Below are 25,469 nucleotides of genomic sequence, written 5' to 3' on the forward strand. Positions count from 1 at the left end.
ATGACATGACAGCTCACAGAAGTTAAGCCAACATGTCTCGATCGCCCCCTGGTGGCTGGCTGTTGTATAATCCTGTCATTTAAGGTAGTTCTTATCACACTGATGATATGAAGGTTGCACTGAATTTTAATAACTTAAAAAATATATATTTTCTTTTCCTCAGTGATGCCTTCACAGAACCATGTAAAAATTATAACTTCACCCTCATCCACACTGACCAGTGGATGAAATCTGATATTTAAAATACCAGCAACACATTTCAGTGTCTGAGGCGTTTGATTCAGAGATCTGATATAATCATGCATGAACTTCACACACATAATAAATGAAAGAGTCGTCCGGTTCATTTTAAAAGCATTTTAATGGCTTTTTGCACGTATGTAACAGAGATGGGGAGAAGTCTACAGGTGCAGATCCAACTAGCAGTGACCCCTGGTGGTCAACATCACACACACTTACTACCTCACCTACAAAGCCCTGACCGCCCCGCCCACCCCCTCCCAACCACCCGCCCACCCCCATCGTGGCATCATTGATTGTGCAATATGAAGAAATATCTTTTTACTATGGTTACAGTGACAGAGGAATGCACACCATATTCATAAAATCAGCATAAGGAAGCAAAAAAAAAAACAATAAAAAAACAGGAAGCATTTCAGGGTCTGATCCCGGAGTGAAGAGACGAGAAGTTACTTGACTCCACCCGACCAGCTTCTCCACCAGCTGTGTACGAAACAAGCATACCCACCTGTCTCCTGGGAATTACGGAGGCTAATTAATGACAATTAAAATAGTCTGAGACAATTTCAAGCTTAAAATCAAACTGGTTTTAAGAGAAGAGTTTGGTTTGATGGCAGTTTAAACTCGGTTTCAGCATGGGGCTGGATAATACGCCACCTGGAGGCCAAAGCAGGAACATCTAAGAATATATACAAAATGAAGCTGCTCACATCTTATGGTTTCAGAATAAAAGTGTTTTTAACTAATTTGTTCGTTCACTCTCTCCAGTCTCAACTCTGCGACAGAATATTAGGACCAAATAACCAGATGTTTGAAGAAAAAGTCATAATAAAGTTGTATATTATTATAATAGGGGAATAAAGTACATAAGTTGATTAAGGTAACCCTAACACCCTCTTCTTCATTCGGTTTGTTGCAGGTCAGTCCCTTAAGTTTGATTTATTTATATCATACTATCACCAGAGCTGATTTCTTCTTTATACATGGTCATTAGAAATCCTCCGTAGACAATCAAGTAACTCGTCGTGCTTCCTCTCGAGGTCAAAGCCCGAAATCTTCCAATCGAGATGCTGAAGCCCACAAGCAAGCGACCATTATTCTGCAACACTACTCACTTCCAGTAAATGCTTTATTTTTTTATTTAAAGAAGCAACCCGCCCACTTAACAGCAATGCTTAAAAGTTATTTAGTTTTTATAGAACATCTACGTCTCCATACTTGTCGGACTAAATAAACCTTAGACACTTTCTTAACTGTGGAACAGAAAGAACGTGATGGAGAAAACAAAAACAAGAGAAGAATAAAAGAGTAGAAAAGAAACTAACTGGATGAGTTCAACATTCCCACTGGTCTTAGTTATTTGTTCCCGTCGAGTGGACGACTCCGACTCGACGGCTCCTTCATTCAGTAAATAATCGTTAAGTCTTCAGGTAAAGAAAGTTATACTCAAAATGAAGCTTATTATGGTTGGTAGATCTTATTAGTAGTAATAATAATAATAGGTGAAATTAAACACAGGTTTATTTTGTAACAGTTTGTTATACACAAGTTATACATACAGTTCAAAGCACAGCGGGGTAACGCTCAAAATTACAGCCACTTCCTGTTTATTTTCTGCAGGAATTAGACAGCACCGAAATTCAACAGAACACAATAATTATCCACTTTTTAAGGTTGAGTTTTTAATTATTGTTCAGTGCACAAAATGCTGTTCAGACCCCGTGATGTCGTTCTGTTCTGCAGATTTGATTTCTCCGCTCATTAAAAACTTTGACGACTTCTCAGCTCAGATTACAGACGCGACGACAGCTGTAAAATTGGAGCTTCACTCCGCTGTGGTCTCAGTTTTCCCCACCACAGAGGGATACACGTCATCTTGCAAAGACAAGGCCTCTGCAAAAACTGAGGATGGACCCGAACAGGAACTAAACTACGAGCTTAACAAAAAGAAGAAGACGGTGAGACAGCCGGTGAGCGTAAACACAACCCACAGAAGGCAGTAGTGGACAAAGAAGCCGGGAGGAGGAGGAAGCAGAGAGGAGAAATGAAACGGGGGGAGATAGAAAACACAAATAACAGCAATAAGAATAATAAAGTGGAATATTTGGGGAACTCCTCTACATTGTGTTGTTGTTGTTCAGCGGCAAACTCTGGCTTTTATTTTCATGGCAGCAGCTGCATGAAGCTTTAGCAGAACCCCCCCCCGTTTATTCATTAATTCATTTTCCTTTTTCGTTTTTCCCTGCTCCTTATCTTACAAAAACTGAACAGAGGATACAGGTGGTGTGTTGTAGCTGAACTGTAGCTCTGAGCCAGACCGGACGGTTGATAGGCACAGAGTGGAGAGTTTTGGCTCGGAGCTTGCATGCTGAAGTCACGCTTTGAGAGGAAGAGGAGGAGGAAGGAGGAAGAGCGGCTGTTTGGGATTATATTTGTTGTAGCGACTACATATGTTGTAACGGAACCTGTTACCATCGTTAAACGAGCTGTAATTGATTTTATCATTGAATCACTATTTATTTACAGTTTAAATTAAATTGAAATCCAGTTTGAGGTCAAATTTATTAACTATTTAAAAGTTGTTCTGTTTATTCTGCGTTATGACCGAATCAGCAGCTCTGAGTCGAAACTTTGGTCAATTGACATCTTTAAGAAATACTGGATCAAAGATTGATAAACGAAGATGAAACGACCCCAAACAGCAGTGGAGGAGAGAGAGAGGAAGGAGAGAGGGAGGGAGGGATGGGGGGAGAGAAAGAAAGAGGGAGGGAGCGTCTATTTCTTCTTGCTGAACAGACTGAAGCGCTTCTCCTTGTCTTTCTCACGTTTGCCCGGGCTGGACTCCACCGCTGTTGAGGCGACGGAGGCTGGCAGCGTCTGAGCGCGTGCAGCGGGGGCTGGCGTGCTGTGGCTGCTGGGCGTGACCTCCGCCTTCTCGGCCGGCACAGCTGCAGAGATGGCCGAGATCCACGTGTTCATCTCCTCCTGGAGGATGGAGAGAAGAAGAGAGGGAGTGAGAGGAAACCAAGGAAGAGTCGCTGTTAACGTGGATTCACAATCATTAAATAGATGTTTTATAAAACATGTTAATGTAGTTAGAAGACATATACAAAATAATAAGACTGCTTCATATAAATACAAAAATAAATTAACAAAAATATAATAAAAACGAGTTTAGATAAAAGATAAAATAGAAGATATAGATTAAAATAGAAGATCATTAAACAGCAAATTCATTAAGATATGTTCTCTTCACTTACGTCGTCTTTGGCTTGGAAGAGATACTCGTTCCCGTCAGTGATTCTGTGAGAGTGAAACAATCATCAGTGTGAACGTTTACACTGGTGAAGCTTTGAAGACAGTGAGTCAGTCGCTGTGATTCATTCTCCTGAAGTCAGTTATTCAGCTCTGCACCACAAACAGTGTTTTAGCATCATTACAAGTTTGCTGAATCAGCGGTTTGTGGAGAACCCACACCGGATATATTTGATACTAAAGAAAACTTAAAAACATGTTGATGCAGATGTTATGCGTGTTTAATTGAAGTCTAAGGAGATTTATGGATGTTTATGTATTGGACCACTCACTTGAGCTTGAAGACGTGTTTCTTCTTCTTGTAGTCCAGCGCCACCTCGCAGGCGGCGTCCTTCAGGGTGACTGGGATCTCACTGTGGTAGGGGATCCCCTGACTGGCGCTCTTCTGGTCCTTATAGAAACCCATCTCCTGCTGGTTGATCACACAGTATACGTTGTGCCACGACCTGCGGGAACAGTCAGGAGAGACACATGCACAAATGAGATGTGACGCCACCAACAGGCGCCCAAATGAAACCTCAATTAAAACTACAAATTTTGCAGGTTTGAAAATAAGATACAAGAACCCAACTCAGCTACAGGTTTAGTTTATTGTACTGTACTTTACAAATGCACATATTGAACCTTTAAAGAATGTTTTTGGACAATACGATTTCAATGTGGTGGGTGTGACTCGTACCTGCTTGAAGCCTTCTTGTTATGACCCTCCCACTCGTGTTTGCGGTGCAGGAAGCCCTCCAGCTGGGACGTGGGCGCGTCCTGCTGGCTCTTGGCCGGCAGCGTCGCCGCCTGGCTGCCCTTGCCCTTGCGAGACGCCCCAGGAGACCCCGCGGGGCTGGGCTCCGACACCCCGTTCACCGCTTCGCCCCCGTCAACGTTCTCCTGGAAACAGAGGAGAGCGTCAGGGGAGAGATCCCAGTGTCACACATGATGTTTTAAACTGATCTCAGACACTCAGAAGCTGTGAATCAGTTATCAGAGCTGCAACATGCAGAGCAGAGCAGAATCACAGGCCGACACAGATTCTCTACACTGAACTGTAACACCTCGATGAATCATGGGTAATATCAGGTGAATATACTCCGAATAAAGTATGAATAAAACTGTCGACAGCATTAGAACTCACTCTCTATAAACACTGTCAACTTCAGCAGCTACCTCAGTCTGCAACATTTAAACTACTGTTTTACACGTAAAAAATGGCATTGGGATTCTACCGACAGTCTGACGCTTCTAATTCACCTGATTTAAAGCAACACTATGTCACTGTTCCTGGGCAACAGCGCCCTCTACAGCTAGACGGGCAATTAATTATGTCAGGACTCTATCAATGTGTTGACTGGGGCTCTGAATGTTGGATATTACCCATAATCCTCTGCTCCCTGAACCAGAAGAGCTGTTGTAACAAATCAAACTCACTTTATTCAAAACCACTAAAATCTAATCTAAGAATCTCAACTAAATCTTCTTCAGATCTGATTTTCAAACCTCTGACGTCGGCTGAATCTGCTCATTTCAATTAATTTGTAGTTTTCTTTTTAAAGCATTGTAATTGTGTGAGCGTTGGATTCAAGAACCAATTAGAGAAACGTCTGCGTTGTTTGTTAACAGCACAAAGAACCAACAGGGTCATGCACAGATCACAGATTTACAACATGCATTTAAAAAGTTCACGACACCACAGCATTAAAAACACACAACATGGAGGAGGAGAGGAGGAGAGAGAAGCTCGCAGAGAAGAAGAAAAAAAAAAATCTCAAACAATCATCAGGAAATTGCTTGGAACTCTTTACTGGGCGTCGTTATTGGTGAGGGGAGAGTGCGATTGGCCTAGTATCAAAAACAGATTTTATTTTTTTCACACCACACCCAATCCAAGCGGATGCTTATTACCCTGTGACTGAGCTCTTCAAGGCCCGGATGAGAACGGTTCAGAGGGTCGGACCAATCCTGGGAGCTTTTACTGAAGGACTGCAAGACCTGGACCAATCCTGGGAGCTTTTATTTAGAGTCTGACCAGACCTGGACCAATTGTGGCGGCTTTTACTGCAGCTCAACTAATCCTGAGGACTTTTACTTAAAGTCCGATTAAGGTCTGATTGACTTTTACCAAACCAGCAAATCAAACCTGGGATCCTTTTTATTTCTAGAGGAAGTTTTTCAAACACTATAAAAGTTCGTAAGAGGTTTTTGTAACAGGTTTTCAAAGGTTGGACCAATCCTGAGAGCTCTTACTGAGAGACATTACACATCTGGACCAATGGGAGCAGCTGTAGCTCAACACGTTATCAAGCATTCCTGACAAACTTATTAACAATTTATAAAACTGGTGATTCCAGTTTGAAACTTTAAAACTAAGAGTTCATCCTCGTTTGTGCTAAAGTTTCTAGAAATAATGTCTCTCACAACAAACACAACAGCAAATAAAGCTAATTAGTTTGCATCTACTTAACGAAGGTATAACACAAAGCCCCAGGATGAAAGTCAGTGAAAAACATGAGATGAGGAAATAAAACATTGACAGAAAATGCTAATTAAATGCTAATGATGGTGACAGCATGCAACAGGAACAACAGAAATCTACAACACTGTGTATGGAGAGAAGCTACAAACATGGTTAATACAGACAAACCAGTGAACTGATTGGTTTTAACAGGTTTATTGTGGAATGTGTGTTAGTGACGGAGAACGAGTGACAAACGTGCAACAGGAACCATGGAGAGGAATAAAGAAACTCTGACATAGAACTGTGACAACAATGAAAATATAAAACACTGCTGGGGCGACACAGAATCCTCAGCTGATAAATAAAAATGAGGTGTGTGTGAAAATGAGACAAACACACAAATACACACAGGAAGTGGCAAACATCTAAACGCTTAAAAAAAACATGGGGGAAACTGTGGAATGATTTTAACGATGGATTCATTCATCAGTTCCTCAAACAGATAACTAACCATTAATGTTTGAAACTAATTCCTGTTGTTCTGTCATAAATGTGAACAGAAATGAGAAAACAGGAAACGAGTGGGAAGTTCAGCTTCAAGTTTTAAGATGAATGTTTATTGTATTGCTGATTTTTAAAAGATTTGAATTTAGATTCCTTCTCCGTTAAAATTATGTAGAAAGAAAGAAAATAATCTAAGAACTAAATTATGATTATAATCTGATTATTGTGGCTTTAAGAGTAAAGGATAAGACAATAATAATGTGATTATATGATAAACTAAGCATTAGTCACATAAAATGAAGTTTTACATGTAGAAATGTATGTGTAGTTACATGGATGTGAGTGTGTGTTGTATGTGTGATGGTGACACACATGAATACACTCAAATGAATATGAACTGTAGGATGACGACAAATCTGGGACAAAAATATGTTTTTAAAAAATTGGATTTTGTTCAATACTTTCAGGATGTTCCTTGTATAATTCCAGGTAATAGTGTTTGTAAAGTCATCTCTAGATCATCTTTTAGTTATTTTGATAAGTTTTATTTCTCTTCATTTTATTATATTGAACAGAACTTTAAATCTGCTTTATACATAAACCAGAAGTTGAATCAGTTTCCCTCCAATGACAATAGCTCATAATTATTTTTATCAGTTCGAATTGTCCTTAAAATATTAAATTACATTTATATTAGATAAGTCAATGAACAGATTAGACGATTAGACTGTAGACGTGAAGTGTTAATGATCAATCTTGACTTTGAGGAGCGTAAAATCTTTTATTTTAAGACTAACAACATATAAATAAGAATAGAAGTGAGACATTATTATTATTAAACTGAATATGAATCTATATCATAGTGTTTACAGTTAATTAATATCTTCTTTGTGTATTTTTGTTTAACCAAATGTCTGATGACGCTGTCGACTACACGATTTATATCAGTGAATAAATATCATCTTTAAAAATCTCACAAATGTTCACAAAACTTTAAGAGATTAATTGAAATCAGTGTTTCTGGCTTTGAAACCCGAGTTTGAAGTGGAGAATAGATTTGAGTTTTCTCGTCTCAGGTGCTCATGTTCCACAGAGTGAGTTTGTAAACGATGACGTAAAAGAGCAGAAACAATAAGAGCTGAGGGGAGAGGAGGACGGGGGTGTCGAGCTGGGAGGAGACAGAGGGAGGAGGGGAGGAGGGGAGAGAAAAATGAGGGGAGGAATGGAGAAAATGTGGCTGGTTTTGTTTGTGTGCATTTTGTCGTCCCATTCACTCTTTATTCTGTCACACTCACAGATTCATACTTAATCCACTAAATGACGTAAACTTTCTGTTTACGTCTCTCAGGAACTGCTTCCCTGCTCATCCTTGTTAGAAAGTTTAAAGCACCACTTTGTTACATTTATTAATCTAGTTTATTTCTAAGTACAAAATGGAATGTTAGGGAAAGTTTGATAAAGTTTGAAGATTGGGCCCATTTGTGATACAGCTGATTTAGGTAATGTAGAGGTGAATTATTTCCCTGTATTATTAATATTATATTTATTCCTGATTCAGTTTCCTCACAGTTTCTGCTGAAGGACGATTTTCCCTCAGTTTTGCTGTTTATTCTGGATTAGCCTGTCTGTCCACCTGGAGGCGCTAAATCAAAACAAGCAACTGCCTGATGAACATAAAATCTACATTAACCAACACCCCAGCCCCAGTGTAAACAAGCAGATCATTAAAAAGTTAGGTCTGTAAGTCCCTCAAACTAAATTCTGCTCCAGTGAAAACTGAAGATTTCTCCAAAATACACTTAGTGAAAAGAACATCTGTCGTTCGTCAAACTTCTCATCTGTGTCCTGGTGTTGCTTCAGAAAACATCTGTCTGATTACAGAGGTGTTACAAGATAAGAATGTGTTGGAGTGATCTGTTCTGCCTGATTTACAAATTTACCTCCTTCTCCACCCACCTCAGCTTTATTGCTTCATTTAGGATTTGCTTGCCCTGGGGAGTAGATGTGGGAGAAGAGTCAAACTAAACTTTCAGACTCGAGAATGTCTCTTAAATCTTGACACAGAAATTAAATCCATGATTTTCTACAGTTTGATTTCTTCTTATGATCTTTACTGACACTTCCTGAGAAACAAGTTATAACTGCTGAGAGACGATCCAGGTGGACAAACGGGTCCTGGAATCAAACCTGCAGTTTAACACTTAAATAAATCAGAATAATTAGAGTTTAAATGTGCGAGTAGAATTTTTCACCATCAAAATGTTCCCGTGCAATTATTTGTTTAAATGGATTCTTTTGCTTTAAATTACATTTTGTGTATTTTGCAAATTTCTTGTTTGTGTCTTCTTGGGATGTTTTGTGTATCTTCTGCTCTACTCTACCTCATTGAACTCCCAGGTTAAATAAATGTTGGAGGAATGAATACTTAAACACATGAGGCTGATTGGTCCTCTGACAATAGTAGCACACATGTTTATATATATTTTAACTACGTTTCCTATCGGTCCCTTTGCTTCCTGACTCCTGTTCCTCTTTCTAAAGATGTGATTAAGACGCCTCTCAGAGAAGAGGGTCTCATTATAAAGGGATCTCAAAACCAAGTTGTTATCAGTTGAAGATCAAATTATACACATTACACATTTGAAGCTTAAATTATTACAAATAAGAAAATTAACTAAGCAAATAATACATGAAACAAACAGGAGGGAAATGTGTGTGGGAGAGGAGGAGGAGGGATACAACACAACTGGTTAAAAACAGTCTAATAATTCTGTATGAGGTCAAAGGTTAGAGTTGTGTGTCTGTGTGTGTGTGTGTGTGTGTCAGGGTGCGGCGGTGGGCCTGCGGCTCTGCAGGGTGCTGCTGTATTGCTGGTAGGCAGGTGAGCGGTAACTAACCCTGGGAGACTCCTGGTCGGACGGCAGCCCGTTCTGAGACACCTGCTCACCCTCCCTGCGAACACACAAAGTGCACAAAGAGTTATACACACACACTCTTCATGGACCTCACCAGGGCCGATTCTGACCCACGTCTGTGTCCTTTCATCTAGAATATCTACACATAGACACTCACCTGAGCTGTGCTGCAGCCTCGGCGCTCTGAGCCTCAGTGGGCGGGGGTTGTCTCCTCCTCTCTTCCTCCTCTTGCGATCTTCTCACTTCCAATAATTCCATCTGCACATACAAACATCACGTCACACCTGTTTTTATTATCTGCCCTGACACTTTCTCCCGCTCCACACAGCGTCAGTGATCGCTCTCACCGTGGTCAGCCTCTCCAGAGCAGAGAAGCGTTCCTCCCAGGTGGCGGCAGACTTCTCGAAGGCCTCGTGGCGTTTGATGAGTTTCTCCACCTCGTCCACGCTCTGGCCCATCTCCCTGCCGGACAGGTAGGGCTCCTGACCCAGCAGCCACGCCTCGGCCACGCCCGCATCCCGGGAGAACTGGTGCACCTCCAGGACTGAACACACACACACACACACACGAAGACATTAAACCAGATCAGTGCAGCCAAATACGCTTTAAAGTTGATTGGCCGCAGCATCGTACCCAGTCTCAGCCACTCCCATCTGTCCTCCCACTTGTCAATCATATCTTTCCTCTTGTCAGTCAACTGTAACAGCTTCTCTTTGATCTGAGGAGAGAAACGATGATTTTAAAAGCGCCGACTCGTTGATTCTCTGCACAGTTAAATAAGAAGTGTCAGTTTCTCCACCTCCTCTGCAGCGTAGTGCTTCCTGGCCAGCAGCGCCTTGCCCAGCTCGATGCAGGACGTGAAGCTGTCGTTACGGGCGTCGATCTCCGCCTTGATGCCCTGGTGGTTGTTCATCAGCAGCTCCACCGACGACACGTCCCTGGAAACAAGCAGGAAAAAAAAACAGTTCTTCTATTACTAATGATAATGTGGTTTCTCGTCTTTATATCTTCAATTTTAGAAGTTTAAACCTATGACATAAAACTATTAATTCTGCCATGAAGGACACAAATTAACAGTCACACTTTAAATGGGTATTACTCTGGAGCAACTAGTGTCGCACTTTTTCATCGAAATTCAAATAATTGTCAGAATCATCACAAAAAGAAAAATGTCTATGTGTCCAGCTAAGATATTCAAATCTAATCAACAGGAATGTATATTAATTTCTCTTCTTTGTAATATAGACCCCTAATTCCGTCAGCCTCTATAATTGCAGTTGTGTAGGTTTTAGCTGTGTAGGAGTTAAGTCCGTGACTCACAGGGATTAAGTTAAGATAGAAAGTGGAGGAGGAGCAGGAGGGTAAAGCTAAATTTAGCAAAGCAGTGTGTGTGTGTGTGTGTGTGTGTGTGTGTGTGTGTGTGTGTGTGTGCGTGTGTGTGTGTCCTCCTGAGCATCTGAACAAACGCTGACTCATCAGAGATCAGGTGAAACCAGCCCGTGTTCCGTCTGCAGCTCGTACCTGGGTTTCTCCTGGGCCTCGATCAGACGGATGACGTCCTCCATCCACAGCATCAGGTCCCGCACCATGCTGATGAAGCGGAACTTGTCTGCAGTCTCGACCAGCTTCACCCGCCGGCCCTCCGCCGCCTCCAGCAGGTTCTTCCAGGCCTCCAGCACCTGAGGGAGGACGAGACACAGGGAGGAGTCAGACCAGAGAAACACAAACATCACTGGTTCAACCTGATAATAAACGATCTTCTCACTTTTACTGCACCAAGAGTCTGAGTGTGAATTGATATAATTTATATTATTGAGGCAGCCTGAGAATAACGGACACAACCAGGGAGGATCGTCTGTGAATCGTGTGTCCTACAAGTGGCTGAAGAACGGCAAAATGATCAAAGGGGACATTTATTTATGATAAATACACATTGATTATGAATCGATTCTTAATAGTTGAGTATTTCATTATAGAGCGTTGAAATGCAGGGTTCTCTAGGGGAGCAGTTGAATAAATAAATGGGACAAAAGCACAAAAATAAAATAAAAGCGCAAAACATATGAGCAGATTCCAGATGGAAAAGCACCACAAGGGGGCGACTGGCGAGCTGCTAGCTGCTTCATAACAAGACGACTTTTATATCAACATCTGGGAGTGATTTAAGATACAGACATTTTATTTTGATCCATACTCGATCTAGCAACCTTGAACTCTGCACCATATAAGTAACCTTTCATCGACCCTTATTTGTTTGAACTTCTTTGCACTCTATCGTCCTCTGGTCGTAATTAGTAGAGCGACGCAGCTGCTCACAGAGAAGATGGAAACATGGCTGCAGACGACTGCAAGCGGCGATTGTCCGGCAGCTAACAAGCAACTACTGTTGAGCAAAGGTGAACGCAAGCATCCGATTGCACTGCTACGTGCAGCCAGGAAATATCAAAATATCTGAGTAAAGCAGGAGCTAAAATTTTAGATTTCATCTTCACAGGCTGATCAGATCCAAACTGTACTTGCAAACTACCAGTAGCATTTTATTTAATCTCCTCAGAGGCCCAGGCGGGCGGAGTTTACAGTTGATCCTGGGTTAGGGTGAGGATAAATCAATCAGATAAACTGTTAAGTTTTTGTTCTGTGCAATAAAAATCTGCAAGTATTTGCAAAGCAGCAAGTCTGTGTCTGACTCTACAGAAGGCTGAGACTAATCTGCATGAAAACCACTAAAATGTCACTAAAATTGAACATTTTAGTCTGAGTATTAAAGGAACTGCAGCCAAAATGAAGCCTGATGCCAAGCAGATGTTTCTGGTAAACAGAGTCTCACCTCTCCCTTTCTCTTCTGGGTGGACAGAGGATGTGAAGGGAAACATACAGGGAATGGTCAAAACACAACGCCATCAAAAACACTTCTCAACAGTCAGCTCGGGTTCAAAGGAGAGCGCACGCGGTGCACGTCATGGAGGAGCTACAGGGAAACTCCACTTCAATTCTAAACTTAATTTTAAGAATCAGGAAAAAGTGATTTGTTGAAGACACGTTTCATCTTTGTATTTGTAAAGTTAATAAATTGATCAAATATAGTCAGATGTTTGTTTTGAGAACATCACAGTTGAGAACTGCAGATTCAGAAAAAGAAAGTTTTAAATCAAACATTAATACAAATTAAAAAACTGCTTTAGTTTGCAAATATAAACAATTGCCAGCCTAGAATTTTACAAACGACAGCAAATAAAATGTTTTTCATATTTTGAATCTCAAGAGAAATGATTGTTCATCCAGAGAACCTAGTTTGGTTTAGTTTATAACGATCAATAAAGCTTAATCTAAATATACAGCAACCTAAACCTCTACTACCGTGTAAAATTAAAAATAAGATACCTTTTTCTATTTGTATTTTGTATTTTCAGATTTTAAGCCGGCTCAGCAATTTGGTCGAATGTGATTTTGTAAAGCTGGTTTATAAATAAACCTTGACTCTTGCGAACAGAAACATTAATGAGACTTTATCATTGTGTTTCTTTTATTTTGACCATGCCCTGTAAGATTCTACTGTGTTTATATTGAAAAGATTCTGGTTTCATTATGAATAAAGATTACTAGATTAATTGCAGATGTGAAAAACAGCTCTACAGGTTCAACCTCTTTATTTTCTCTGGGTGACGTCTGTACGTGAATCCTCTTGTGCTACGTGTTGATTTCTACGTCACACAAACTTATTCTCCAGGAATCTCTCTCTCCATTTGATGGGTTAGTCTGATTTCAAATGTCTCCCCGGCCAGGAGCAGAGGAGCAGTGCAGAGTTAATGCAGCAGCAGTGCAGCATGCGCGAGGCAGAGGCCTTTTACACTGATTTCATTAACACCAGTGCTACATCATGAGTTCTTGTTCTATCTGAGGTGTTTATCTCTTGTGAAGTGAAAGGAAACTGAGCCCAGCCCTGACGAGCTCCATGTCTTCACACCACAGCTCACCTCCCCCTCTCTCTTCTGGATGTCGTCAGCTTTGTCTCCAGCGTACGCCGACTGCAGACGGACGGCGTCCTCCTGCAGCTGCCGCACCTGAAACCGGAGCAAGAGGAAAGAAGGTGTCACTCAGAGGAACATGAGCCCCAGAGGGACGTCATCCATTCTCCATACTTTTTTTATTTCAGGTTTTAATCAATTCTCTTCTTTTTTTTTATATAAAAAGAGAATTGAAAGTCACACACTCATAACAGGTTGATGCTTCGGAGTTGGTAGCTTTCACTTCTTTCATTGAGTTTCCTCTCATGACGAATGAATGAAACTGAAATGAAACTTCACGTTTTATATCAAAAGACAACTGGAGCATGTTCCAGATTTTTCTTTGCCTCTAGATTCCCTGTTCTAAAGACCTCACCTGTGTTCCCAGAGCCTGGATGTCGTGCTCGAAGGTGGTGTGCATCCTCTGCAGCGTCTCCACTGTGTTCTGGTCGCGGCCGAGCTCCTCCGGCAGCTTCTTATGTTTGTCCAGGATGCGGTTGAGGATCTCCTTGGCGTCGTTGTAGAACTTGTGGAGCTCGAAGGAGGCCGCGAGGATCTGCGTCCGGGTGTCGATGAGCTCCAGCAGGTCGGCCCAGGCCTCGTTCAGGCCGTCCTTCCACTCGGCGATGGTGGCGGCGTCTCCGTGGCCGGTGTTGATCAGCTCGTCCGCCAGGCGGTTGACGGCATCCACGCGCTCCTGCCCGATGTTCCCGGTGTCACGGGCAAATTCTCTGAAACGCTCCTGAAGCATCTGATAGAGCAAAGGCATAACATTTAAAAAAATATACACACTATACATTAATAAATGAAATATTTAAATTGATACAAACTGATTACTGCTCATGCTGATTATTAAAAAAGGTATAAAAAGATGAAGAAATGTTAAATATGCAATTTCAGTTTTGTAGTTTTCAGCCTCTGCAGAATACTCATGATACATCTTGTTTTAAATGCAGATGCGTGTTGTACTGACGGTAACATGCTCGTAGTCCTGTCCCAGCTCGTGGGATCCAGCCACCACCTCCCTCTCAGCGATCCACTGCTCCAGGTCGTCCACCTCTCTGTTGAGCTGGAAGAGACGGAACCGCTCGTCCAGCTTCCCCCGACGCTCCTCTGACAAATCCTTCAGGCCGGCGTAGAGTTTATCCACCTGAGACTGACGCATCCCGATCCGCTCGCTGCAGGCAGAGACGACAGAGATGAATTCAATCTCAGGTAGTTCCCTCTCTTACTTTACACCTTTTTACCCTAGAACCTTCTTTTACTTTTTATCAACTGTTTTCTAATGCCTCCTCTTCCCTTCTCTCAGTTCCTCACCTGTCGGGGTGTTCGGCGCCCACCAGGCCTCGGCTGGTGCCGGACAGCAGGTGGACGGTGTCGGCGTAGTCCTCCACTGCCTGCTCCAGGATCTGATGCTTCTTCAGCATGGCCACTGAACTCTGCTCGTCCTGAGAGACACACACAAGATTCCTTTAATCATCTGTTTCATTTCACTGTTCTGAAAATGCATAAACTGACACTTAACAGTAGAATGAGTGATTAAATGGGAGAGTGACCGAGAGACAAACGGAAACTGAATCACTCAGAGAAACTGCAGAATCATTTAGTTTGAGGAAATGTTTCTCACATGAAGAGGATCAATGAGACCAGATTTACAGACTCTTCACACAATAAAGACTTTAAACATCTTTAACACCAAAGCTTAAATAAAACATTAAATAATTGAAACCATCTCTTATAACCAGAGTACGGATGTTTTCATAGAACGAATTAAACATGTCATATCAGAAAGTATTGGATTTAAACTGACCTGCAGCGAAAAAACTCATTAAACTCACACGGCAAACACACAGTCTGAGGAAGTGACACGTGAACGGAACCAAAACAAAGAAACAGGAAGTTTTTAAACTCCAATGACCTGATCGCACAAACTCTCTACCAATCCTGAGTCGTCTCAGCTGTCTCGTTTTTACACCATCAAATAACTGATTTAAACCAAACTGATCAGGAACATGAACGCTTGAACAAACATCAGTGTGAGAAGAACTTCCTGAAATGACAGAAACTATCTTTGACTCACACTCTTTAGTTTCTCATCTGCTAACATGGAGCAGCAGCCAGCCACCACCACTTTGTGCATGAGTTTAATCTTCTTCTTTTCAACGTCCTGATCTTGAATCAGATTCTGTTTGGTCGTCTCCTTGTTAATTAAACCTCGTCCTCACCTTGGCCTTCTCCTCTGACATCATGTACAGCTCCTGCTCGCTCATCCAGGCCTCGGCCTCGGATGCATCGAAGTAGTACTGCTGGGCCTCGTGGGCCTCGCTGAGCCGGGCGTGGCGCTTCTCTGTCTCCTTCCTGATCTGCTCCCACAGCGCCTGGAGCCCGGCGAGCCGCTGGCGGATCAGCTGGGCGCTGGGGCTGTCCTCCTTCAGGATGTGCTGGCTGCGGTCGAAGATGTCGTCGTAGCGAGGCTGGTGGCCCTGGATCTCCTTCTGCAGCGTCTGCGAGGTCACACAGAGGGTGAAGTCAATGAAGATATTTGAACTTTTTAAACTGCTCGTCAGTAATCAGGAGAATTCTGTCCTTCAAGCCTTTACGGACATGTCATGATTCGTGTCTTAGATTTGTTCAGTGCGTTGATTCAGGTTTAAATATTAAACAAGTAGTTTGCAACAACAAATTATGACGAGTCTGAGGAGAAGCTTAGAATAATATAGATAATATTCATGTGTATACATTACAGTATAAAGTAATATATAAGATTAAATGAACTGTGAATAAGGATTTTGTTGAGTCCAAACATCCTTTACTTTGACCGGACTAGGTGTGTGTGTGTGTTGTGAGTGTGTGTGTATGAAAGTGTGTGTGTTTGAGAGTGTGTGTACCTGGTTCTTCTTGATCAGCAGCTGTACAGTCTGCAGGTTGTTCCCGTGGTCGGTCGATGTGGCCAGAGCCATCCTCTCCTCCACCCAGAGCTGGGGACACAGTATTTATTTCACTCGTCTGTTCTTCAATCGTTAAACTCTCTTCTTTACTCTACTTTCTAACTTTTCTAACTTAGTTTCCTTCATCTCTGACTCTACTCACGATCTCATCCTCCACGTCCCTGTTGAACTGGTGGATCTCCCTGGAGGCCATCAGGTTCTCCCGTCTCTTCTGCAGCGGCGCCTGAAGGGACTTGAACTTCTTCTCCACGCTGATCCTCTGTCCGTCCACCTCCTCGGAGCCTTTCCCCTCCTGGCTGAGCGCCATCGACTGGCCCTGCAGCTCCACCACCTCCTTCTGACGCACATCCACCTGGCTCTCCAGGATCTGGAGGAGGTCACAGGTCACAAGTTAGACACACATATCTGCTGCAGGATCAATGGCAGTAATACCAACATTTAAAAATATATAAGCAAAATAGACTTTCTAGCTATTTGCAGATATTTCAACCACATCTCAGATTCTTCCTCCATCGCTGTCAGTTATCAGCTGAGCAGTTTCCATGACAACTGAGCAAAGGAAGCTGGGAAACGCGAACACTTGATTTCTCTCACACACTCAAACACACACACACACACAGAATCAAAGATTACATAACTGCTGTGGGAGTGCAGTGTTTAACATGTGTGTGTGTGAGTGCACAGCTAAGACGAGGATAAAAAAAAAACGAGCAAAAAACTGTCAAACTGCATCTGTGTGTTTACCAAGTGATTCTGAGATAATTTCTTTCACCAGATGGTTTGAATAAGTAAAAATCAAGATATGTATTCAACATAAACTGACATATTTTAAGGCAAATAATGTTTTTACATTAAATTGTCGAGGGCTGCGAACACAAGGCCGATTGTACCTGTGGGTCGAGACTGGGGAAGGTTAAGAACCACTGATTTAATGGATCATGAGATAAATCAGTTTGTAATCAATGAAATGAATAGAATAGAATGGAGAACCAGATTGTAAAAAGTGTTTCCGTTGTATAACAAAAAATAAGGAAGAAGGACCAAAAACTGAAATGATACAAATTAGTTATTTTCCACTTTTAAAAGATGTTTCCTGTTCTCGTTTTGTTTTTCGGCCTCAGGTTTAAACTCAGTAGAAGAGAAACTGTGACGTCAAACTTCTTCCAGTAATGAATGAGTCAGTGGAGCAGCTCAGTGACTCTTCACACTTGTGATAAACCCTCAAGGTAACGTTGCTCCTCACCTGCTGCTTCTTCAGCAGGATGTTGACGGACGTCAGGTCTTTGCCGTAGTCGTCGGACGTCAGCTGTCCGTCCAGGCAGCCCAGCCACTTGTCCAGGTCCGCGCAGCTCTGGGTGAACAGCTCGGCCTTGTTGGCGTCAAACAGACACTTGGCCTTGGTCTGGGTGGTCGACTCCAGGTCGTCCCACATCGTCTTCAGGGACGCCAGCTTCTCTTTCACAATCACCTCGGTCTCTGGTTTCTCCGACATCAGCGTCTGCCCGTCCTGAAAGACGCTATTTATCAATACTCAAGGAAAGCGTAGTAATAGATTACAATCATCTCTGTATTAGTCTCTACACGACCCTCGTTTCCCCAAAAACTGGAAAGCAAAGGCTTCCATCTTTAGTCTTAAATACTGTTGCACATTCGTTATGAATTCCTAACATTACAAGGCTGAGGCAACAAAGAAGATTCTCCAGGAAATAACATCAATGTGAGAAGAAACGTTGACACTAGGAGCTTTTCTTCAGATGTTAAAATATTGTAACTGAAAAATAAAAAACAAAACCTGTGTGCTTTATTTATTTCATTTTTCATTTCTAACAGATTTGTTTTATAACGATTACAGATCATAATTTTTCCTGTTTGCTCACCTGGCGTTTTTTAATTCATGATGTGTATGTTTCTTTACATATTCATGAGTCTTACAGGACTAATTTTAAATCTGAGCAACATGAATCATACAGAGCAGCTGGAGTGTGTTGACTGTTTCCTGCACATTAAGCTGCTTTCATAACATGTCTTTGTCTCTTTTACAAAATTTAGCGCCGTTGTTTACAAAATGTATTTTTGACATGTAGCTTGGCTGCTTACTTCTATGCAACAGTATTAATAATAGACGTGGTCAGTTTTGTTGATCGGATTATTTGTCCTTTAAAAATGTTTCTGTTTTCCACAAAAGTCGGATGTTTGATGTTTGTTTCAACTATAAAGAGAAAATGTCTTGGATTCTGAAAATTATCTTTTAAACTTTACAGCACCACGGAGGGAAATTTATGTGAAATACATTAAATCCTCCAGATCAACAGTTTGAATCTTTGGTCAGTAGCTTTCTAAACACTCGTCTGTCAAACCAGCAAAGAGCAACTCAATCTATTTAAGGAAATGAAAGAACATTTCATTCTGTCTCCTCCTACCTTCTGAATCTTATCCAGCCACTCCTTGTTGGACTGCAGCTCGGCCATGAAGGCCTGGTGTTTCAGCCACTTGCTGTGGAGGTTCCTGGCCTCGTCGTACGACATGTCCTGGGCCGTCAGCATCTTCTCGTTGATCCACAGGGACAGCTGGAGACGCAGAGAATAAGCTCAGCTTGGAACCACGAGTTGGACTGAAGTTGTTTTTAACATTATCGATCTGTTTTACCTCCTGACAGTCCTGCAGGAACTTCTGCAGGTCTCTGTTGTCCTTCAGCCTCATCAGCAGGTCACTGGCAGACGCTCGGTTCTTCTTGTGTCTGCAGAACAAAAATCAATGTGTTCAGGATCATTTATCTATTTCCAGACATAATAAAAGCCACATTTTGAGTCACTGAACAGCTGCTCTGGTGAAGGCAGGAGACGAATGGCTTTCTGAAGACCTAAAGGACTGTAGCTGGTTTAGTTTAGTCCAGGGATTTAACTTCTACACCCTCAGTCCTGCTTCTTCAGCACAAATAAACTTCAGTGAACAAATTCCCTGTTCAAACCAACAGTATCTCACCTCTGGTCAATAGAATCCACCTTCTCCTGGATGCGCTCGGCGTTGATGTTGCCGTCAGCTACAAGGCGGCGGCCGGTGTCGACCACACCGCTGATCTTCTCCTCGTTGGCGTCCAGGGTGGTCATGAAGTCCTCCTGCTTCTTAATGGCAGCCTCGGCGCCCTCCAGAGTGGTGGGCATCTCAGTGTGAGCCAGGACGTACTCCTGCAGAGAGAAGCACAGACGAGATACTTGATCAGCCCCTTAATGTAAATCTAAATTCGTTAAGTTTGGATTTTTGAAAACAAAACCTGGTTTTTGTAGTTAATTGTAATTTTGAGCACATTCATATTCAAGTTAAGGTCAATTTCTGAGGAATTCATGTCCTGTTTATCAGTAACAATTTTTTTTTTAAGCTTATGAAAGATAAGTTTAAAATCTATAAGCTTGTTTTTAAACTGTTGTAATGAAGATGTTGAACCACTTGGGGGCGACCTATGACAGGACTGAAAAGTTCTATAAATATCTTTTCCCTCAAACATGTTCAAATGTTAATATTCACAAAACACAAAGAAAATCTTCTTCAATAAACGTTCTACTATTAAATCAGTCAGCTCAACTTCTTTGGATTTATTTTTTACACCTTCATCTCCAGGTGGGATTGGAGGCTCTCCCAGCATGCACCAGCTAATATGGGGATTTTTCTAACTGCAAATAAAAGACTCTACAGAAGAAACTGAAACTGTGGACTTCAGAGTCATTGATTCAGAGTCATTGATTCACTACAGATGCTGCAAGTGTTTGGTTCAGTCCTTCTTGTATCTGAGGTGTACCTGGTTGTTGAGGAAGGCCTCGGCCTGCTTGGTGTCCCTGAGGAACAGCTGATAAGCGTGAGACTGCGACAGCAGGTTCTGTCGGTTCTCCCACATCTTGTGCAGCTCGTTCCAGCCGGTGTCGAGCGCCTGCAGCCGCTGCCGCAGGAACATGTACTGAGCGTCCGTCTGGCCCTGTGTCACCATCTCGCCCATGTCCCGCATCTTCTGGTAGTCTTCCTCGTAGTTGCGGATCTCGTTCTTGATCCCCTCGTGCTGGGTCAGCAGCTTCTCGGCCTCGGCCAGCGTGTTGGGCATGTCCTCGGAGGCGATGGCCGTCTGTGTGCGGGACAGCCACGACTGGAAGTCGTCCAGCTCGCGTAGGAACTGCTGCAGCTTGCTGGCCTCGCCCAGGGACTCCTCCCGGTTCTTCATGGTGTCCTGGAAACAGAACAAATCAGGTTACTATCTTGTGTTTCTCCTCACTGTGTGTGTTGAAACACCTTTAACATCCTGATGTGGGAGAACTGTGAAATTAAAAGTTTCCAGAATCTGTTTTAAATTACAGATTCTCATCTCTGGTGCGAAGATTTTGGTTTTTCTTAACTTGCTTTTAAAGATTTATTAGAGATTTAAAGTGGTTTCTTCTTATCTGACAGATCCTCTCACCTTCATCTCGTCCCAGACGCCTCTGATTTCAGCCAGACGTCCCTTGATGGCGTCTGACTGCTCCGGGTGTTCCGTGGCCAACCGGTCTGCTTCCTTTCCCAGGTCTCCCAGCTTGTCTTCGATGGCGGCCAGGTCGCGCTCCATTCCCGTCAGCTTCCTCTGCAGAGCCATGACGCCGGCCAGGTCGTTCCCCAGCTCCTGAGTGGACTCGATGACCTGGAGGAGGACAGAGAGCGAGTGACGGGTCAGACCAGCCAATCAGTGGCAGCGGGGGGGTGAATTAAACCCTGAAGGAACGTATATGTACCTTGGTCTTCTCCTTGATCCAGGACTTGGTCTCGTTACACTCCAGGTGGTAGTTCTGGACGCCCAGAGCCGAGTTCAGGCTGTCCTTCTTCTGGTCCACCAGGTCCCTGAACTGACTCCACCTGGACGGAGGGACGAGCAGACAGAGAGACCATCAGCAGCAAATATCAACTTATACGGAAACTGAAGCAAGTGGGTTATTCATTTATCGGTTTGATTCAAGATTCATTTTCTTTTAATTAAACTGAGGCCACTTGTTCAATCCTGGTTGGGTTTCTGTACAACCACTGATTATTTACTTTACTTTAACTTGTTAATTGTCTGTTTTATTCAAGATAAATTTTCATCTCATTAAGTCAACCTGTTTAATCCTGTCTTAATCATAGTTTAGTTACCTGATAACCGCAGATCATTTGCTATTTCAATTCAAGTTTAATATCTTTAAATATAAATTTCCAGTTTATTACCTAATGCTCTACATGTAATCATCTTTTTTTTTAAATACCCTTTTTAATCCCAGTTTAGATCACAGCCGCTAAATCCCAGTTAATTACTTGATAAACCTCACATTCATGTTTAATTGTGTTTAATCCCAGTTACATGTAGAATCTCTGTTATAATGATCTTTAATTCAGGTCCAGTTTTAGTCCCATTTATATCATGTTTAGTTACAGCCTTAGAAGCAGTTCACTAACCAGTTTAATCTAAGTGAGGTGGCTAAAGATGTGATAATCTGATCTAATCCCAGTTAGATTACCTGGTGTTGAGTTTGTCCTGCTGGGCTTTGATCTCCTTCTCGCTGGGATGTCCGCTGTGCATCAATTGCCGGCCAACCTGGTTCACCACGGCGACCCGGGACGCCTGACTGTTCATCTCCGGCTCCAAACTCTCGAACCTGGACAGAGACACAGGAAGTTAACAAAATGTAGTTTTCATACTTTGAAAATACATTTATTTAGTTTCTGCTAATTTCTTTTCCATCAAGTCTTTCTCTTTCATTCAGAGCCAGGGCAATGCATGATGGGATATATTGCTCTGTTATAAAGTCAAGCTTATTTAACCCAAACTGATCTGGTGTGACCCTGGTGCTTCTCACCGGTGCTGGACGACTTCCAGGTCCTCCAGTTTCTCGGGGATCTCCATGCTGTTGAGCCACTGCTCCTTCTCATCGATCCACACCTCGCAGGCGCTGGCTTCACTCTTCATCTTGTAGAGCGCCAGAGCGTCCTGCAGCGCCTGCTTCCTGAGGCGCGTCAGCTCCACCACCTCCTTGTATCGCTCCTCGATGCCGGCCAGCCGGCTCTGAACCTGCACATTCAAAAAGAATCTCACAGTGAGTCGGTGCCTTCCAGACAAAAACTTAAACAAGAAGCTTGAACTTAATTTCTGGTAATAATAGACGTCTGGTTGATTTTTACTTTCTACACTGATCTCCACAGATACAGAACCATTAAAATGAGACTCCTCACCTCCTCAGAGTCGGCCTTCTCGGTCGGCAGCGTGCGGGACTGTTCGTGCAGAGCATCGATGACGGGCCGGTAGCTGCCGATTTCCTCGGCAACATCTTTGTGTTTCTTAACCAGAGCCTGAGTGGAGAACTCGTCGTGGCCCACGTCGACACTGGAGACGATCCGCAGCACGTCCAGCATCCACGTGTCGATGTCGTCAGCATCGGCCTGAGGAGAGGAAGTGATTTAGTTTCTGAGCTGGAGCTGAAACTGGACTTTATTTTTTTTACCAGCATTCTACATAAGTCTGCTAATCAACTGAACTGAAATCAACCAGTCAATTTCTATGAGAAACCATGAAAACGTGTTTTCACCTGGAACTGGTGCTGGTTGCAGGCTTCCTGCAGACGGGCTTTACGCACGGCGGAGAGACGCTCCAGAGCGGCCCACTGCTCCTGCAGCACAGAGGAGAGGAAGCAAGGCTTTAGGAAATTACGCATCTTGATGTTTGAGGACGGATTTACAGGTCAATACACTTTTTCTGAAAGTCCAGAAGGTTTTCTACTAATGAAATCATACAAATTAAGCAGGGGACAAAAGTTTCATCAAACACATAAGTGAGGTTAAGAACCTTTTTATGATCTACTCCTCTTTAGGAGATGAAAAACACATTTCCCAAATTATAAAAAAAGGGAGCTTTCAGTTTTAACGGCTCTAAATAAGAGGGAGTTGGACAAATGTGTGGTAAACAAGTTAAAGATTAAATGTTGCAGTGATGCTCTCGGAGCAGCTGCAGTTTACCTGGACGTCCTGGATTCGCTCTTTAATCTTATCGGCTCCAAAGTGGTTGTTGGCCACCAGCTCGTCTCCCTGTTTGATGGTTTGCTGTAAATGAGCCGCTCGCCCAGTCATCTCGTCCTCGAAGGCTTTGTGCTGACTCAGCAGTCTCAGTGCGCCCGTCAGATCCTTCCCATAATCCTCGGAGGACAGGATCTGCTCCTTCTCCCGGATCCATCCCTCCTACGAAACGCAGACACATTCAGGTCTCGGTTATATCACGTCCCAATGAACAGAAAACTCCAAGTAGACTTTTAATAATAGTTATAAAATAAATTAAAATAACCTCTTCAGCCATTTCCCAGAAGAACTTCCAGAGGCGGCGGGACTCCTCCAGGCGAGCTCGCCGTTCAGCTGCGAGCTGACTCAGCTCCTGGTAGCAGAACTCCAGGTGAGCCACTCGATCCCTGATGATCTGTGGGTCACACGGGTTATAACCTGAGGAGGAGAGAAACGATTAATGTCCTGCTCATCGAAATCTGCCAGATGAAGAGCACACACTTTAAAATGTCCTTGATCCATCATCCGTCCATCTCACCCTCGGAGTCGCTGCCGAATTTCTGAGCGTTCAGGTTGACGTTCTTGACTCGAGTGGCCTGGATGCTGATGTCCGCCTCCACCAGAACGTGTTTCTGCATCAGGTCCTCGACACCCAGCAAATGTTTCCCATAATCCTGAGAGAGCAGCAGCATCTGCACCAAGAAAGATAGAGCCCGGGGTCAGAGGTCAAACCAGCAGACAGGGACATCTGATATTTTCAGGAACTCGTTCTGGACAGAACATCTTAACACAGGGAACACTGATATAACTGTCTCCATTCTTCTTCAGGAAATTCCTCAGTTTGAAGTTCAACAGTTTAATCAGCGATTGATCAGATGTTAATTCATCCAAAGAAAACAAATCCAAAGATGAAATATTTCCAAGATTTTCAATAGTTCAATAATAGACTAAATGTAGATAGATAGATAGATAGATGGATACTTTATTAATCCCGAGGGAAATTCAGAAAAACATGTAAATATAATTACAAATAAAATGATCTCTATGTTTCCAAATTTACCTGAATAAACCAAATTAACTTATTTTTCTCCCTGAAACTCAAACTGATTATTTAAGTAGCGTTCAAACTTGAACTTTAAATCCATTTTACCTAACAAAAAAAAAAGAATAAAAAAATATTGTTTCACATTTGTTGTTGATGTTTATTATCAGACACAACAAACACATATGTGTTAGTAGGTGATTTAATACTTACGTCTTTCTTTTGGCCACAAATATATCACACAAAAAAAAAATCACCTGTTTTCACAGATGACAAAAACATTTAATTGTACCCATTATATTTTAATCTCAAAGTAAAACCCCTGGCTCCACTCTGATTGGGCCACGCCCCCTGCGTACCTTCATCTCGTCCATCCAGTCCATGATGTAGAGCATCTCCTGGAAGACTCTCTGCAGACCCAGGTTCAGCTCCAGTCGGTGGCGTCGGTCCTTCAGCAGCTCCAGCAGATATTCCCAAAGCCGGATCACGTTGTCCTTCCTGGCCGTGATGCGTTTGATGTCGTGGTAATTCTCTTTCTCCAGCTCCTTCGCCACAGAAACCACCGCCTGGGGGGAGGGACGTAGAAAAACACACAAAACAAAAACAAGACTCAAATGTTAACAGGGAAATTGTTCAGGAGCTGGTGAGGAATTTTCCAGAATGTCTTTGAATCTGGATAATTGTGTATTTAAACACTTTTTTGTCTGTATGATAAAGTTTAGTTCCAAACCTGTGAGCAGGAGCAAGACTCTGGTTCAATGATCAAGGCTTAAAGTTAAAATCTAAACATTTACACTCATTAGATTAATACTATCCACCCGACTCTGCAGGACTCGACTCAATCCCGTCAACAATTCAGTCATTTTTAATCTGATAGAAGTTTAAATCAATTAACACCAAACCAAGGTCAACTCGTCCGACCCAGTGTTTGTACCGATTTAATCCATGAGAGTAATTGGATCAAGGTTAAAACGCTGAATATATTTATTTAGTTTATGTTTAATTCCACATGAGCTAATCTAA

At 42.6% G+C, this 25,469-nt stretch overlaps 1 protein-coding gene across 2 annotated transcripts in view; it reads right to left on the bottom strand.

Annotated features, from left to right (window-relative positions):
- Positions 1–1,743: 1,743 nt before the first annotated feature.
- Positions 1,744–25,469, bottom strand: part of LOC133966415 (spectrin beta chain, non-erythrocytic 1-like) — a 73,173-nt gene continuing 49,447 nt past the window's right edge. For both annotated transcript variants that reach the window (XM_062401340.1, XM_062401339.1), the window contains 32 exons: positions 24,806–25,012; positions 23,943–24,096; positions 23,691–23,842; positions 23,369–23,587; positions 22,942–23,022; positions 22,589–22,795; positions 22,216–22,427; positions 21,877–22,014; positions 21,121–21,241; positions 20,814–21,029; positions 20,166–20,585; positions 19,355–19,557; positions 19,019–19,109; positions 18,793–18,939; positions 17,616–17,879; positions 16,515–16,739; positions 16,313–16,402; positions 15,650–15,928; positions 14,742–14,872; positions 14,398–14,602; positions 13,801–14,175; positions 13,395–13,481; positions 10,942–11,099; positions 10,220–10,358; positions 10,054–10,138; positions 9,768–9,964; positions 9,578–9,678; positions 9,403–9,457; positions 4,235–4,437; positions 3,828–4,001; positions 3,501–3,543; positions 1,744–3,225 (listed from right to left, as the gene is read on the bottom strand). In XM_062401340.1, the coding sequence (XP_062257324.1) occupies positions 3,016–3,225; positions 3,501–3,543; positions 3,828–4,001; positions 4,235–4,437; positions 9,403–9,457; positions 9,578–9,678; positions 9,768–9,964; positions 10,054–10,138; positions 10,220–10,358; positions 10,942–11,099; positions 13,395–13,481; positions 13,801–14,175; positions 14,398–14,602; positions 14,742–14,872; positions 15,650–15,928; positions 16,313–16,402; positions 16,515–16,739; positions 17,616–17,879; positions 18,793–18,939; positions 19,019–19,109; positions 19,355–19,557; positions 20,166–20,585; positions 20,814–21,029; positions 21,121–21,241; positions 21,877–22,014; positions 22,216–22,427; positions 22,589–22,795; positions 22,942–23,022; positions 23,369–23,587; positions 23,691–23,842; positions 23,943–24,096; positions 24,806–25,012 (5,589 nt within the window). In that variant the 3' untranslated portion in view covers positions 1,744–3,015. The remainder of the gene's footprint in view (positions 3,226–3,500; positions 3,544–3,827; positions 4,002–4,234; positions 4,438–9,402; positions 9,458–9,577; positions 9,679–9,767; positions 9,965–10,053; positions 10,139–10,219; positions 10,359–10,941; positions 11,100–13,394; positions 13,482–13,800; positions 14,176–14,397; positions 14,603–14,741; positions 14,873–15,649; positions 15,929–16,312; positions 16,403–16,514; positions 16,740–17,615; positions 17,880–18,792; positions 18,940–19,018; positions 19,110–19,354; positions 19,558–20,165; positions 20,586–20,813; positions 21,030–21,120; positions 21,242–21,876; positions 22,015–22,215; positions 22,428–22,588; positions 22,796–22,941; positions 23,023–23,368; positions 23,588–23,690; positions 23,843–23,942; positions 24,097–24,805; positions 25,013–25,469) is intronic.

Source organism: Platichthys flesus, chromosome 12 (assembly GCF_949316205.1).
Source record: "Platichthys flesus chromosome 12, fPlaFle2.1, whole genome shotgun sequence".
In the NCBI taxonomy this organism is placed as follows: domain Eukaryota; kingdom Metazoa; phylum Chordata; class Actinopteri; order Pleuronectiformes; family Pleuronectidae; genus Platichthys; species Platichthys flesus.